Source organism: Oncorhynchus tshawytscha, linkage group LG07 (assembly GCF_018296145.1).
Source record: "Oncorhynchus tshawytscha isolate Ot180627B linkage group LG07, Otsh_v2.0, whole genome shotgun sequence".
Lineage (NCBI taxonomy): Eukaryota > Metazoa > Chordata > Actinopteri > Salmoniformes > Salmonidae > Oncorhynchus > Oncorhynchus tshawytscha.
The window spans coordinates 48,069,246-48,085,876 of record NC_056435.1 but is presented as its reverse complement, the minus strand read 5'-3'; the positions used below and the strand labels follow the sequence as shown (position 1 = coordinate 48,085,876).

General features: G+C 41.0%; 1 protein-coding gene across 1 annotated transcript in view; it reads right to left on the bottom strand.

Annotated features, from left to right (window-relative positions):
• Positions 1-16,631, bottom strand: part of LOC112254673 (RNA-binding motif, single-stranded-interacting protein 2) — a 60,584-nt gene that overhangs the window by 11,742 nt on the left and 32,211 nt on the right. Inside the window, exons 5-6 of the mRNA XM_024427420.2 lie at positions 13,751-13,908; positions 10,960-11,039 (exon numbers count right to left, since the gene is read on the bottom strand). Coding sequence (XP_024283188.1) covers positions 10,960-11,039; positions 13,751-13,908 — 238 coding nt within the window. The remainder of the gene's footprint in view (positions 1-10,959; positions 11,040-13,750; positions 13,909-16,631) is intronic.

Below are 16,631 nucleotides of genomic sequence, written 5' to 3'. Positions count from 1 at the left end.
CCCCAGACCAAGTGCTCCTAGGTCCGGGTTTCCAAGACTACTAACCTCTAGATACGTGTGGAGATCTGTGAGGATTTAATAGGTTTAAGCAATATCGTGTTAGCTCTACCTTTAACTCTGATACACTTTAAAAATAACACCCACAAATCTAGAAGTTTCAACTACTTATTATTATGTAACTGGTTCCACAGACTTTTTTTCCTTTACTCAACTTTTCTGTGTTACCTGAACTTAACATTTTTAGTTGGTCCAAATATGAGAAAACGTAGGCAAAAATTCTGTCAATTTAAAATTATGTGTTTGCTCAATTTGTCTTGTACTGTATGTTCATTCAATTAGGATGCTCTCATCTTATCTATGAACATAGACAGGGCTCCAACTCCTCTAGCTCCACAATGAGATATGGTGCAGGCCAGAACGCGGGCTGTTAGCCAGCCTGCCAGCTTAGTGGAGTCTGCCACTAGCACAGCCAGTGTAGTCAGCTCAGCTATCCCCATTGAGACCGTGTCTGTGCCTCGACCTAGGTTGGGCAAAACTAAACATGGCGGTGTTCGCCTTAGCAATCTCACTAGGATAAAGACCTCCTCCATTCCTGTCATTATTGAAAGAGATTGTGATATCTCACATCTCAAAACAGGGTTACTTAATGTTAGATCCCTCACATCCAACGCAGTTATAGTCAATTAACTAATCACTGATCACAATCTTGATGTGATTGGCCTAACTGAAACATGGCTTAAGTCTGATGAATTTACTGTGTTAAATGAGGCCTCTCCTCCTGGTTACACTAGTGACCATATCCCCCGCACATCGCGCAAAGGCGGAGGTGTTGCTAACATTTACAAAACCAAAGCTAGAGCTTCTACTCATGAAATCTATGCAGCCTACTAAATCACTATTTATAGGTACTGTTTACATGCCTCTTGGGCCATATACAGCGTTCCTCACTGAGTTCACTGAATTCATATCGGACCTTGTAGACACGGCAGATAATATTAACATTTTTGGGGACTTTAATATTCACATGGAAAAGTCCACAGACCCACTTCAAAAGGCTTTCGGACCTACTCACTGCCACAGTCATACTCTGGACCTAGTTTAGTCCCGCAGAATAAATATTGTGGATCTTCATGTTTTTCCTCATAATCCTGGACTATTGGACCACCATGTTATTATGTTTGCAATCGCAACAAATAATCTGCTCAGACCCCAACCAAGGATCATCAAAAGCCATGCTATAAATTCTCGGACAACCCAAAGATTTTGTAGATGCCCTTCAAGCTTCCAGAAAATTGGAAAGGAAATGGTGCTACACCAAACTGGAAATCTTCCGATTAGCTTGGAAAGGCAGTCCCGTGCAGTATCGAAGAGCCCTCACTGCTGCACGATCATCCTATTATTCCAACATAATTAAGTAGAATAAGAACAATCCTACATTTTTTTGATACTCTCGCAAGGCAAACTAAAAAGCAGCATTTCACTTCAGCAGTGATAAATTCATGAACTTCTTTGAGGAAAAGATCATGATCATTAGAAAGCAAATTATGGACTCCTCTTTAAATCTGCGTATTTCTCCAAAGTTCAGTTGTCCTGAGTCTGCACAACACTACCAGGACCTAGGCTCAAGAGAGCCACTCAAGTTGTTTAATACTTTATCTCTTGACACATTGATGAAAATAGTCATGGCCTCTAAACCTTCAAGCTGCATACTGGACCCTATTCCAACTAAACTACTGAAAGAGCTGTGCTTGGCCCTCCTATGTTGAACATAATAAACAGCGCCCTATCCACCGGATGTGTACCAAACTCACTAAAAGTGGCAGTAATAAAGCCTCTCTTGAAAAAGCCAAATGTTGACCCAGAAAATATAAAAAACTATCGGCCTATATAAAATCTCCCATTCCTCTCAAAAAATTTATAAAAAGCTGTTGCACAGCAACTCACTGCCTTCCTGAAGACTAACAATTTGTTTTTATTTAATTTTAATTTTATTTACCCATTATTTTACCAGGTAAGTTGACTGAGAACACGAACCTGCACTCGTGAAGGTGGTAAATGACCTTTAATGGCGTCAGACCAAGGCTCTGCATCTGTCCTCGTGCTCCTTGACCTTAGTGCTGCTTTTGATACCATCGATCACCACATTCATTTGGAGAGTTTAGAAACTGAAATTATTCTCCACGAACAAGTTCTGGGCTGGTTTAGATCTTATCTGTCAGAAAGATATCAGTTTGTCTCTGTGGATGGTTTGTCCACTGACAAATCAAATGTACATTTCAATGTTCCTCAAGGTTTTAGGAGGTCTATTGTTTTCACTATATATTTTACCTCTTGGCAGAGGTGTGGACTCGAGTCACATGACTTGGACTCGAGTCAGACTCGAGTCCCAAATATGATGACTTGCAACTCGACTTTAACACCAATGACTCATGACTTAACTTGGACTTGAGCCTTTTGACTCGAACTGACTTGATACCTTCCCCAAGCCCAAATATTAAAAATGATGCTATTAAAAAAAGTGTGCAGCGCATCAACTCTTCATTTAATGGATTACAGTTTGAATCAGACAGCAGTCAATCAAATTGTGCCAGCTGAGAAAAAGTTGTGTTGGGCAGTGGAGAGGAACATCGGCAGGTGAATTCAGATGGAGCCCTTGGAAAGATGATACCCAAAATTATTATTTTCGGAAATAAAGACTACACTGTATCAACAAAAAATGGATTGCAACTTGCAAAACATACAGGAAGAAAATTACAGATGGAGGTGCAACAACTTCCAACTTCGTTTGACATTTGAAGCTGCACAAAGAATGGTAAGTCATGGCTAATATAGCCGAGAGCTATATATTTTTATACTTTACTGGTGTATCATGCAGGCTAACGTAACGTTAAATCAATGAGCCTCCACACAGTCAGTCAGTGCGGGAACGTGATCATTGCACCCAAGATTGAGCTACAACTGGCTAGGCTGTTGGTAGCCTAAATCCTGCCTGATGTTACTGCTGTTCCTAAAACCATTGACATACATTAGCCTACTGTAACCACACAGAGAGAGAGAGTGTGTGTGTGTGTGTTATGGTTGGATGATTGTGTACAAGCCTTCATTGCCCAACTGCGCCCCATAGCGATCCTCAATAGTCGTTCACTATGGGGGTGTCATGGCTACCCATGTATTTCCATGGAAATATAATGTTTATTTGGAAAGTAATAAATATATAGATATTTTTTAAAGCATTCATGATTTACGTAAATGTAATATACTATTACTCTTGTTAAAAATATGAAATGGTATTACATTTGGTGAGGAGCACATTATGACTTGTTTAGGACTCAAAACTCAAAGTTTAGGACTTGAGACTTGACTTGCCTGTCTTGACTTGGAACTTGACTTTGGACTTGAGTGCTAAGACTTGAGACTTACTTGTGACTTGTATAACAATGACTTGGTCCCACCTCTGCCTCTTGGTGATTTAATTCGGAAACATAATGTTAGCTATGCAGACGATACACAGCTGTACATTTCGATGAAACATGGTGAAGCCCCAAAATCGCCCTCCTTGGAAGCCTGTGTTTCAGACATAAGGAAGTGGATGGCGGACAAAAACAGACAAAACAGAAATGCTAGTTCTAGGTCCCAAGAAACAAAGAGATCTTCTGTTGGATCTGACAATTAATCTTGATATTGGAACAGTTTTCTCAAATAAAACTGTGAAGGACCTCAGCGTTACTCTGGACCCTGATCTCTCTATTGACGTACATATCAAGACTGTTTCAAGGACATATTTTTTTCAATCTACGTAACATTGCAAAAATCAGAAACTTTCTGTCCAAAAACGATGCAGAAATATTTAGCCATGCTTTTGTCACTTCTAGATTAGACAAGAGGTCGACCGATTAATCGGAATGGCCGATTAATTAGGGCCAATTTCAAGTTTTCAAAACAATCGGTAATCGGCATTTTTGGACACCGATCATGGCCGATTACATTGCACTCCACGAGGAGACTGCGTGGTAGGCTGAATACCTGTTATGCGAGTGCAGCAAGGAGCCAAGGTAAGGTGCTAGCTAGCATTAAACGCATCTTATAAAAAACAATCAATCTTAACATAATCACTAGTTAACTACACATGCTTGATGATATTACTAGTTTATCTAGCTTGTCCTGCGTTGCATATAATCGATGCGGTGCCTGTTAATTTATCATTGAATCATAGCCTACTTTGCCAAACAGGTGATTTAACAAGCGCATTCGCAAAAAAAAGCACTGTCGCTGCACCAATGTGTACCTAACCATAAACATCAAAGCCTTTCTTAAAATCAATAAACAATTATATATTTTTAAACCTGAATATTTAGTTAATATTTCCTGCTAACATTAATTTCTTTTAACTAGGGAAATTGTGTCACTTCTCTTGCATTCTGTGCAACAGAGTCAGGGTATATGCAGCAGTTTGGGCCGCCTGGCACGTTGCGAACTGTGAAGGCAATTTTTTCTTAACACAGACAGCCAGCGTCGCCAAACGGGGGAGGATTTAACGAAAGCGTATTTTAGAAAAAAGCATAATCATTGCATGAATGTACCTAACCATAAACATCAATGCCTTTCTTCACTTTTTTGGGATAGGTGGCAGCATTTTCACTTTTGGATGAATAGCATGCCCAGAGTGAACTGCCTCCTACTCAGTCCCAGTTGCTAAGATATGCATTTTATTATTATCATTGGATAGAAAACACTCAGAATTTCTAAAACTGCTTGAATGATGTCTGTGAGTATAACAGAACTCATATGGCAGGCAAAAACCTGAGAAAAAATCCAAACAGGAAGTGGGAAATCTGAGGTTTGTAGTTTTTGAACTTACCCCTATTGAATACACAGTGGGATATTGGTTATGTTGCACTTCCTAAGGCTTCCACTAGATGTCAAGCATCTTTAGAACGTTGTTTCAGGCTTCTACTGTGATGTGGGACCCGATGAGAGGTCTTTGAGTCAGTGGTCTGCCAACAGCCTCGTTCTCAGTCAAGCGCTTTCACTTGAGAGTTAGCTCTCGTTCCATTGCTTTTCTACAAACAATGGAATTCTCTGGTTGGAACATTATTGAACATTTATTATAAAAACATCCTAAAGATTGATTCTATACTTAGTTTGACAAGTTTCTTCGACCTGTAATATAACATTTTGAATGTTTCGTCCGAACGGACCAGATCGCGCATTTGGATTTGTTTACCAAACGCCCTAACAAAAGAAGATATTGGGCATGAATGGACATAAATGATGGACATTATCGAACAAAACAAGAATTTATTGTGGAACTGCGATTCCTGGGAGTGCATTCTGATGAAGATCATCAAAGGTAAGTGAATATTTATAATGCTATTTATGAATAATGTTGACTACCCAACATGGCGGATATTTCTCTGGCTGGTTTGTGCTCTGAGCGCCGTTCTCAGATTATGCTTTTTCCGTAAAGTTTTTTTGAAATCTGACACAGCGGTTGCATTAAGGAGAAGTGTATCTATGTTTCCATGTCTAACAATTGTATTTTCATCGACATTTATAATGAGTATTTCTGTGAATTCATGTGGCTCTCTGCAATATCACTTTTGGAACTACTGTTTTGGAACTACTGAACTTAACACGCCAATGTAAAATAAGATTTTTGGATATAAATATGAACTTTACCAAACAAAACATACATGTATTGTGTAACATGAAGTCCTTTGAGTGTCATCTGATCATCAAAGGTTAATGATTAATTTTATCTCTATTTGTGCTTTTTGTGACTCCTCTCTTTGGCTGGAAAAATGGCTGGGTTTTTCTGTGAGTTGGTGGTAACCTAACAATCGTTTCTGGAGCTTTCGCTGTAAAGCATTTTTGAAATCAGGCACTGTGGCTGGATTAACGAGAATTTTATCTTTAAAATGGTGCCTAATACTTTTGAGAAATTTGATGTATGAGATTTCTGTTGATTTGTATTTGGCGCCCTGCAATTTCATTGGCTGTTGGCGAGGGGTTCCGCTAGCCCTAGACAGGTTAGAAGAAATTCATGTTAGCAGGCAATATTAAATTAGGGAAATTGTGTCACTTCTCTTGCATTCATTGCACGCAGAGTCAGGGTTTATGCAACAATTTGGGCCGCCTGGCTCGTTGCGAACTAATTTGCCAGAATTTTACGTAATTATGACATTACATTGAAGGTTATGAAATGTAACAGGAATATTTAGACTTATGGATGCCACCCGTTAGATAAAATATGGAATGTTTTATTTGCGAAATGATAGTTTCCGGATTTGACCATATTAATGACCTAAGGCTCGTATTTCTGTGTGTTATTATGTTATAATTAAGTCTATGATTTGATATTTGATAGTCTGATTGAGCGGTGGTAGGCAGCAGCAGGCTCATAAGCATTCATTCAAACAGCACTTTCATGCGTTTGCTAGCAGCTCTTCGCAATGCTTCATTCATTGCGCTGTTTATGACTTCAAGCCTATCAACTCCCGAGATTAGGCTGGTGTAACCGAGGTGAAATGGCTAGTTAGTTAGCGGGGTGCGCACTACTAGCATTTCAAATGTCAATCGCTCTGAGACTTGGAGTAGTTGTTCCGCTTGACCTGCAAGGGCCACGGCTTTTGTGGAGCGATGGGTAGCAATGCTTCGAGGGTGGCTGTTGTAGATGTGTTCCTGGTTCAAGCCCAGGTAGGGGCGAGGAGAGGGACGGAAGCTATACTGTTACACTGGCAATACTAAAGTGCCAATAAGAACATCCAACAGTCAAAGGTATATGAAATACAAATGGTATAGAGAGAAATAGTCCTATAATTCCTATAATAACTTCAACCTAAAACTTTTTACCTGGGAATATTGAAGACTCATGCTAAAAGGAACCACCAGCTTTCATAAGTTCTCATGTTCTGAGCAAGGGACGTAGACGTTAGCTTTTTTACATGGCACATATTGCACTTTTACTTTCTTCTCCAACACATTATTTTGCATTATTTAAACCAAATTGAACATGTTTCATTATTTATTTGAGGCTAAATTGATTTGTTAGATTGATGTATTATATTAAGTTAAAATAAAAGTGTTCATTCAGTATTGTTGTAATTGTCATTATTACAAATAAATAAAAAACAATTTAAAAATCGGCCTATTAATCTGTATCGGCTTTTTTTGGTCCTCCAATAATCGGTATTGGCGTTGAAAAATCATAATCGGTCGACCTCTAGATTAGACTACTGCAATGCTCTACTTTCCAGCAAACCGGAAAAGCACTAAATAAACTTCAGTTAGTGCTAAACACGGCTGCTAGAATCTTGACTAGAACCAAAGACAAGACACAGGCCTCCTTATTGTCCCTAGAATTTCTAAGCAAACAGCTGGAGGCAGAGCTTTCTCCTTTAGAGCTCCATTTCTATGGAATGGTCTGCCTATTCATGTGAGAGACGCAGACTCTGTCTCGACCTTTAAGACCTTATCCTATATCTATCCTACCCTGCCTTTCTAAGGTCTTCGAAAGCCAAGTCAACAAACAGATAACCGACCATTTCGAATCTCACCATACCTTCTCTGCTATGCAAACTGGTTTCAGAGCTGGTCATGGGTGCACCTCAGCCACGCTCAAGGTCCTAAACGATATCTTAACCGCCATCGATAAGAAACATTACTGTGCAGCCATATTCATTGATCTGGCCAAGGCTTTCAACTCCGTCAATCACCACATCCTCATCGGCAGACTCGACAGCCTTGGTTTCTCAAATGATTGCCTCGCCTGGTTCACCAACTACTTCTCTGATAGAGTTCAGTGTGTCAAATCGGAGGGTCTGCTGTCCGGACCTCTGGCAGTCTCTATGAGGGTGCCACAGGGTTCAATTCTTGGACCGACTTCTCTGTATACATCAATGATGTCGCTCTTGCTGCTGGTGAGTCTCTGATCCACCTCTACGCAGACGACACCATTCTGTATACTTCTGGCCCTTCTTTGGACACTGTGTTAACAACCCTCCAGGCAAGCTTTAATGCCATACAACTCTCCTTCCGTGGCCTCCAATTGCTCTTAAATACAAGTAAAACTAAATGCATGCTATTCAATCGATCGCTGCCTGCACCTGCCCGCCTGTCCAACATCACTACTCTGGACGGCTCTGACTTAGAATACGTGGACAACTACAAATACCTAGGTGTCTGGTTAGACTGTAAACTCTCCTTCCAGACCCACATCAAACATCTCCAATCCAAAGTTAAATCTACAATTGGCTTCCTATTTCGCAACAAAGCATCCTTCACTCATGCTGCCAAACATACCCTTGTAAAACTGACCATCCTACCAATCCTCGACTTCGGCGATGTCATTTACAAAATAGCCTCCAATACCCTACTCAACAAATTGGATGCAGTCTATCACAGTGCCATCCGTTTTGTCACCAAAGCCCCATATACTACCCACCATTGCGACCTGTACGCTCTCGTTGGCTGGCCCTCGCTTCATACTCGTCGCCAAACCCACTGGCTCCATGTCATCTACAAGACCCTGCTAGGTAAAGTCCCCCCTTATCTCAGCTTGCTGGTCACCATAGCATCACTCACCTGTAGCACGCACTCCAGTATGTATATCTCTCTGCTCACCCCCAAAACCAATTATTTCTTTGGCCGCCTCTCCTTCCAGTTCTCTGCTGCCAATGACTGGAACGAACTACAAAAATCTCTGAAACTGGAAACACTTATCTCCCTCACTAGCTTTAAGCACCAGCTGTCAGAGCAGCTCACAGATTGTTGCACCTGTACATAGCCCACCTATAATTTAGCCCAAACAACTACCTCTTTCCCTACTGTATTTATTTATTTTGCTCCTTGGCACCCCATCATTTTTATTTCTACTTTGCACATTCTTCCACTGCAAACCTACCATTCCAGTGTTTTACTTGCTATATTGTATTTACTTTGCCACCGTGGCCTTTTTTTGCCTTTACCACCCTTATCTCACCTCATTTGTTCACAACGTATATAGACTTGTTTCTACTGTATTATTGACTGTATGTTTGTTTTACTCCATGTGTAACTCTGTGTCGTTGTATGTGTCGAACTGCTTTGCTTTATCTTGGCCAGGTCGCAATTGTAAATGAGAACTTGTTCTCAACTTGCATACCTGGTGAAATAAAGGTGAAATAAAATAAAATAAAATTGAAGACTCATCTCTTCAGTAGGTCCTATGATTGAGTGTATTCTGGTCCAGGGATGTGAATGTGAACAGAAAGGTACTGGAGCGACGAACCACCCTTGCTGTCTCTGCCTGGCCGGTTCCCCTCTCTCCACAGGGATGCTCTGCCTCTATCCCTTTTACGGGGGCTGAGTCACTGGCTTACTGGTGCTCTTCCATGCCGTCCCTAGGAAGTGTGCGTCACTTGAGTGGGTTGAGTCTCTGACGTGATCTTCCTGTCCGGGTGGGCGCCCCCCTCGGGTGCGTGCCGTGGGGGAGATCTTTGTGGGCTATACTCGGCCTTGTCTCAGGGTAGTAAGTTGGTGGTTGAAGATATCCTTCTAATGTTTTGGGGGCTGTGCTTTGGCAAAGTAGGTGGGGTTATATCCTGCCTGGTTGGCCCTGTAGTCGGACGGGGCAACTGTGTCTCCGGACCCCTCCTGTCTCAGCCTCCAGTAATTATGCTGCAGTAGTTTATGTGTCGGGGGGCTAGGATCAGTCTGTTATATCTGGAGTATTTATCCTGTCTTATCCAGTGTCCTGTGTGAATATAAGTATGTTCCCTCTAATTCTCTCTCTCTCTTTCTCTCTCTCTCTCTCTCTCTCTTTCTCTTCTCTCGAGGACCTGAGCCCTAGGACCATGCCTCAGACTACCTGGCCTGATGACTCCTTGCTGTCCCCAGTCCACCTGGTCGTGCTGCTGCTCCAGTTTCAACTGTTCTGTCTGTGGCTATGGAACCCTGACCTGTTCACCGGACATGCTACCTTGTCCCGGACCACCTGTTTTCGACTCTCTCTCTCTATTGCACCTGCTGTCTCTAACTCTGAATGATTGGCTATGAAAAGCCAACTGACCCTGCTGATCATCTATGAACGTTTGAACATCTTGGCCATGTACTGTTATAATCTCCACCTGGCACAGCCAGAAGAGGACTGGCCACCCCTCAGAGCCTGGTTCCTCTCTAGGTTTCTTCCTGCCTTTCTATGGAGTTTTTCCTAGCCACCATGCTTCTACATCTGCATTGCTTGCTGTTTGGAGTTGTAGGCTGGGTTTCTGTATAGCACTTTGTGATCTCAGCTGATGTAAAAAAGGCTTTCTAAATACATTTGATTGATTGATTGATTGATTGATTGATTGATTGATTGATTGATTGATTGGTTGATTGATTGATTGATTGAGGAGGGGGGGAATGATTTTCAATTGAGAAAGGAGTGAACTAGAAACGATCATTTTTGACATCTTACCTAAATAAAAGACCGTGTGTCAACGTCTATAAAACATGTAAGTTGAAAACATTGTATGTTATAAGCACTGTCTGTGTGTAACTAGGTCCACAGTCATTTTTGGGGGTAACATAATAATAAAAAATAAAAAATAATAATTTCTAGACAAATTGAATAAACACATTTATGTTTTCACATGTTGAAGCTAAGTTTGGGCCAACTAAAAATGTTAAATTCAGGTAACATTTTGACCGAAATGTTTAGTAAACAACAACAAAAATACAGTGGAACTAGTTACTTAATAATATTTAGTTGAAACAACTAGATTTTTTTAATAGTGTAGGCTAGATTGAACTTTTGCCATATTGCTTATATCGGTCCAATCCTCTCAGATCTCCACACATTTGTAGGGCGTAGGGGATAGCGATTGTTTCTGGACACAGCTCTTGATTTGCAATCTGAAGTGAATGACTGAGGTGGTATCATAACATCTGGGTGAGGTGGAGAACACATAGATGAGACAGGTAGAGAGATCTGCTCACCTGGAACTCCTGGTGGAGTCTTAATGAATTTGCCATTAAAATGTTGAATAATGGCTTCACACTTCTCTGTGGACTCCATCCTGAAACAAAGTCAAACATTCAAGTCCATTAGACCCCAGTGTGACCCTTGTTGTTGCTGATATAGCATGTAGGGAAGAGATGGGTAAATTGAACACATTTGTACATTCAGCATCACTCAGCCAGGGGAAATATAGTATTCTTTCTAACAAATACACTGAGTGTACAAAACATTAGGAGCATTAGGACACATGTCAACCAAACAGTTTGCCAAAAAGCACCTGGAAGCAACTGGATGATCATCAAGACTCTTGGAAGAATGTTCTATGGACAGTTGAATCAAAAGTATAACATTCTGGACGACATGGGTCCCATTATGACTGGCGAAAACCAAACACTGTATTCCACAGTAAGAACCTCATACCAACGGTCAAACATGGCGATGGTAGTGTGATGGTTAGCTTCTTCAGGAGATCAATAATCAGAGCAATGAATGAATGAGAGATCTCTTGCATGTTATCATCACAAGCCTGACATTTTTAAAGAGACAGTGTACAATTGTCAATGTAATGCATCTCCTTCAGGAAAATTGTGCTTTTACACAATATAGAAACCTAATATTCCACAAATTACTTAATAATTTCAATGACAGGTATTTGTATCAACATTTGAGCTTTTATAATAAATCAATGTCTTTACAGTGTCAGATATTAGTTTCTAGTGCATACCATGTGCTTCAAAAGTAGCTAGAATTCAAATAGGACCAATATAGGTTGTATCTCAATGCCATGTGGTGCTCCTAACTTTTTAAAGTTGGGAGGAACCAATGAAAAATGCTCATTTATAGCCTTGGCTACAAGGATGCACTTCATTCTGTTTAGGACCTCATATTGAAGCTTATAGAGACCCCAACTGATTTACAGAACAATCTTAAAATGATTTACTTTGGTTTAGATACAAGCATCATGAAGCCTCTAACACTATACATTCATTTGACTTGGTGAAAATCTGTTTTTTGGACCTAACCATTTTTTCATGTGGTTTCTTCCTTCACGGACTCCATGAAATAATGACCTCTTCCAAAATATTTGGTCAAATGATTCATTTTGGTTATGATTTCCTAGATACAAGGGTGGCTAAACTTACCCCTTAGGTTCAACTTACCCCTCTCTGTTAATCAGTGGTGTAGGAGTGCCTGGAGAAGTGGGTATATTCTTATTTGGCAAACAAATGTGTACTGTGCAAGGTTAATATTATGCCTACCATTGAAATAGATGAATGAGGCTGTCAACTGAGTCAGAAATTCACAGGTTTCTGATTTGTCCTTAATTATTTTGTTTCACTGTCTATATTACCATCCAACCTTTTTATTCCAGTAAATAACATGTTGGATAAAAAAAATTGCACAACAGGCCGGACTGAAACAGCAAATTCGTCTGTAAACTCACCAAATGTCGACAAATACAAAATACGCTAGACAATGTGTGTTGTTTTGTGTCTGTAAAATTAATTATGCGAGAAATGGTGGTGGACACGCTTTTAGGAGCAAACATTGATATAGCAACTATCATATTGAAGTAAATTTAGAGTCACACGATGACATGTTGTGTGGTACTCCCATTTAGACTCGGGAAAGTATGCAGTTTATTAGGCTACATATGAAGTAAGTTAAGCTGAATTATTCGCTACATGATCTGAATTTAACCGCAAAATAGATGTTCATGTGTACTACGTCATCACACATAGGCTTTTACCCACAAGTCAGTTTGATGGAAGCACATCTCTGGTGGGAAAATGCACATTTTATGCTGATGTTAGAATATTCGCATTAAACTCTTTTGGCAATTGGATTGAAACCTAGATAAATTCACAGTTTGTTTTATAGAAAAACAACAAAATTGCACAACAATGCTTAAACCACATCAGGACACCACTTTTGAGATCTGAGAAAAATCTAAGAAATTTCGATTTTTGAGTGTAGTTACCCTTTAATTAAAGTGTGTAGGCACCTAGCACTGTTGTTTGGTGGGCGGTGTTTCTGTAGCTCACATGAGATGGAGTTTGTAGAATGTCCACTGGATTGATGCAAATAATCATATCATTCTGCCAGGTAGACTACTTTGTAGCTAGTTAACATTTAATAGCAAAGATTTTTGGGAAAGCCTTTCTATCTACCAGAAGATGTTTAGGCCTATCATTAGCATCAGCATCATTTTCACTCTCCTCTTCTATTGGTTGTCAAATCAACTTTCTTTCATTGTCTAGCAGCCAAAAGCATTATCCTAGTCATATTAGCAACCCATAATAGTTGTTGCATCTTTAAATCTCTCCTCTTTCAAATTTTCTAATTAATATTTCCATCGCTGTCCATGAAACCATTCACATGTGCATTTTAGAACAGTGTTTTCCCACAAATTGCATTTTGGAATATTCGTGTGTTGGAACATGCATGCGTACTGTAGGCCTAACGCCATGTGCACATTGCTGTGCTTAGAATAAGAAGAAATAATAGTTTATCAAAATGTTAAGCTAAACATTCTGATCTGTTCCATAGGTATTTTTCATTGAAACAACGTATACCTACACTACACTACTTTGATATGCATCAGGGGGGTTAAGAAGTGAGTATACGCAATGCCCAATAAAAAAGTGGGTACATGCCATATTCCTGCATATACCCTCCACTACACCACTGCTACTATTGTAACATGTAGTTTTAGCTGCTAGTTTAACACGTTGCCAAAGATGCTACTGGTGTAGCATGTAGTTGTACCTGGCGAAGCCAACGCCACGGCTGACCCCGTTGGCATCGCGGAGGATGCGTGTGGAGATGACCTGGCCGAAGGACTTGAGCATGCTCTCCAGCTCCTGCTCGTCCATGGACACAGGCAGGTTGGAGATGTACAGGTTGGTGGGGTCCTGCTCCTGTTGCTGCATAAGGAAAACAGACAGACAGGGTAAATCAGACTCACAGTGTGTAATCACAAACAAAGAGGTTTTACATTCACTGTTTAAATTCTGTTAGATATATTTGTGACGTCATGGTCATGAAAGATATTCGATATAACAAATTAGTATTCTCAGTGGTTTATGACTGAATGTGGGTTGTATGTGAGTGCTTATGTGAGTACAAGAGCACTTTTCACCTCTTAAAAACACATTCAGCTACTAGGAAATGTAAGCATTATAATGCAGGAAAAGTATGTGGAAATGTGGAAGGACTGAAAAAGAGCCCAGACCAGAAAAATGAATAAAAGAGGAATGAGAGAAGATTCCGATTCCAGAGCTCAAAAGTGAAACCTTGTGAGACTATGTAGAAACATACAGGAAACCAGGCGTGAAGTTTAGAGTTAGCACAACAACAGGAGCTTGGCAACCGGGTGAGTAGGGGCTGGGCCAAATGCAGGGAGAGGAGGGGAGGAGGGAGCTTCAACAAACAGGGAGAGGAGAAAGGCAAGTAATATTCAGGAGGAAGGGCATGAAAAGGGGGAGAATTGAATGATGGGGGAGGAGTGGGTTTGTTCATATGAGTTGTGCTTCTATCTGACAACCTGCTGTAACTGAAGGAGGTAAAGGAGAAAACTAGAGGGGGTGGGAGAGACTAGGGGGAATGAGGAGCATTGAAAAGCAAAGAAAATAGAGGGGGGTACAGTGGGAGAGCAGATAGAGGGAGGAACTACAAAAGTGTCTGACTGTACACAGTCTTTTCTCCCTGTCTCATGCAATAGTCTGATACAGTCTTTCCCACAGTCTCTCTTTCCCTCTCACAAAGGTTTTTACACAACATTTGAGAGAGCATGAGGAAACAACAACTTGTTATGATATGTGATAGTGAATATCAGGTTACCAGGTTCATGCCCCAGGGAGTAATAGAGAGGATATGAGCTAAGGTTTAGATACAGTGTTTAAAGCTAGCATTTCAGTCAAGTCTAAACTACAGATCCACATACACCTCGTCACCACCAGTCAAAAACACCATCCACACAAGTGATACCACCCCATATGACTGCACTACATCCCGCTGTTCCCTCCATTTCCATCTCCCTCCTTTAGGACAGAAACTGAGCCAAAATATAGGTTCATTCAACAGACCAGTAAGTCCACACTTATCTCTGTTGATTCATAAGCAAAGAGTCAGCTTGATCCTAAGTCAAATAGACAGGAGAGCCGAAGAACACAGGTAGCTGCCTACTGGAGCTTCAGTTTGAGGTCTAAAGTATTGCGCTACATAGGGAATCGGGTGCATTTGGGACGCACCCTCAGTTTGCACAGTTCAGCAGGAGTTGAGCTGGGTGTTGTACCATGCTTGTCACTTTGTTGATCTGACAATGAGGAATTCCGGGGTGGATTTATGGTACGGAAGCATGTCAACACACAGCATCCTGAAACACTTCTCAATGTCACGTTGTGTTGGCCTGTCCTCACAATAAATATAAATCTCCTTAAATTAACCAGGATTCAACGTGAGGGAAAGTCTAATTTCTGGGATTTAAACCACATTGGTTGTTAAGGAGACACTTCCTTGTTACACAACTCAGTGGCACTGTGACCAGTCATATAATATAGATAAGACTGACTGATCTATCTAATCCTGTTCTGCATGCGGGGACAACATCTCTTAAACGGTTCCTCTGATGCTGATATTCAAATTATGTCTGGACCACATTCAAGCACACCACATGTGAAATGGAATCTCTTCATTGCTCTTTCTCTCTTTTTATCCAACTCTCCCTCTCTATTTTTTCTCTCTCCCCTGGTGACACACAACCCCGAAGTCTTGCTCAGTATGCATCTATGGTGATGAGCTGGTGGTGAGTGTGAGCTGACATCTGTACGCAGAAAGGAAGGCTCTCTAGAAATCAAAGAGCTGTTGATTTATATCACTTTCCATTATTTCCCTGTCCCTCCCCACCAAGCCCAAAGACAGCCCATAAACAGACCCATAAACAGTCACCTAAACTGCCCCATAGACACCCCCTTAGGCAGCCCCATAGAAAGCCCACAGCCAGCCCCATAGACAGCCCATAGATAGCCCACAAGCCAGCCACTAAACAGCCCCATAGTCACCCCCGTAGGCAGCCCTATAGAAAGCCCATAGCCAGCCCAATATCCTGCCCCATAGACAGCCCCATAGACAGCTCCAAAGCTAGCCCCAAAGCTAGCCCCATAGACACTCCTCTGTAGAGACGACTGACTGGCTGGGAGTTATGATAACGCTCAGCATGGCCCACACTGTTAAAGAATCAACACACTGGAAACATTGTCACGTTCTGACCTTAGTTCCTTTGTTTTGTCTTTGTTTTAGTATGGTCAGGGTGTGAGCTGGGGTGGGCAGTCTATGTTCTTTTTTCTATGATTTGGGATTTCTGTGTTTGGCCTGGTATGGTTCTCAATCAGAGGCAGCTGTCAATCGTTGTCCCTGATTGAGAACCATACTTAGGTAGCCTGGTTTCACCTTTGAGTTGTGGATGATTATTTTTCCGTTTCAGTGTTTGCATCATTCGGGACTGTTTCGGGTTTCATTTTGATTCTCTTGTTCTTTTGTATTTTGTATTCCTTTTAATTTAAATTAAATTATGGATACAAACCACGCTGCATTTTGGTCCTCCAATCCTTCCTACTACTCCTCCTCTGAGGAGGAGGAAGAAACCCGT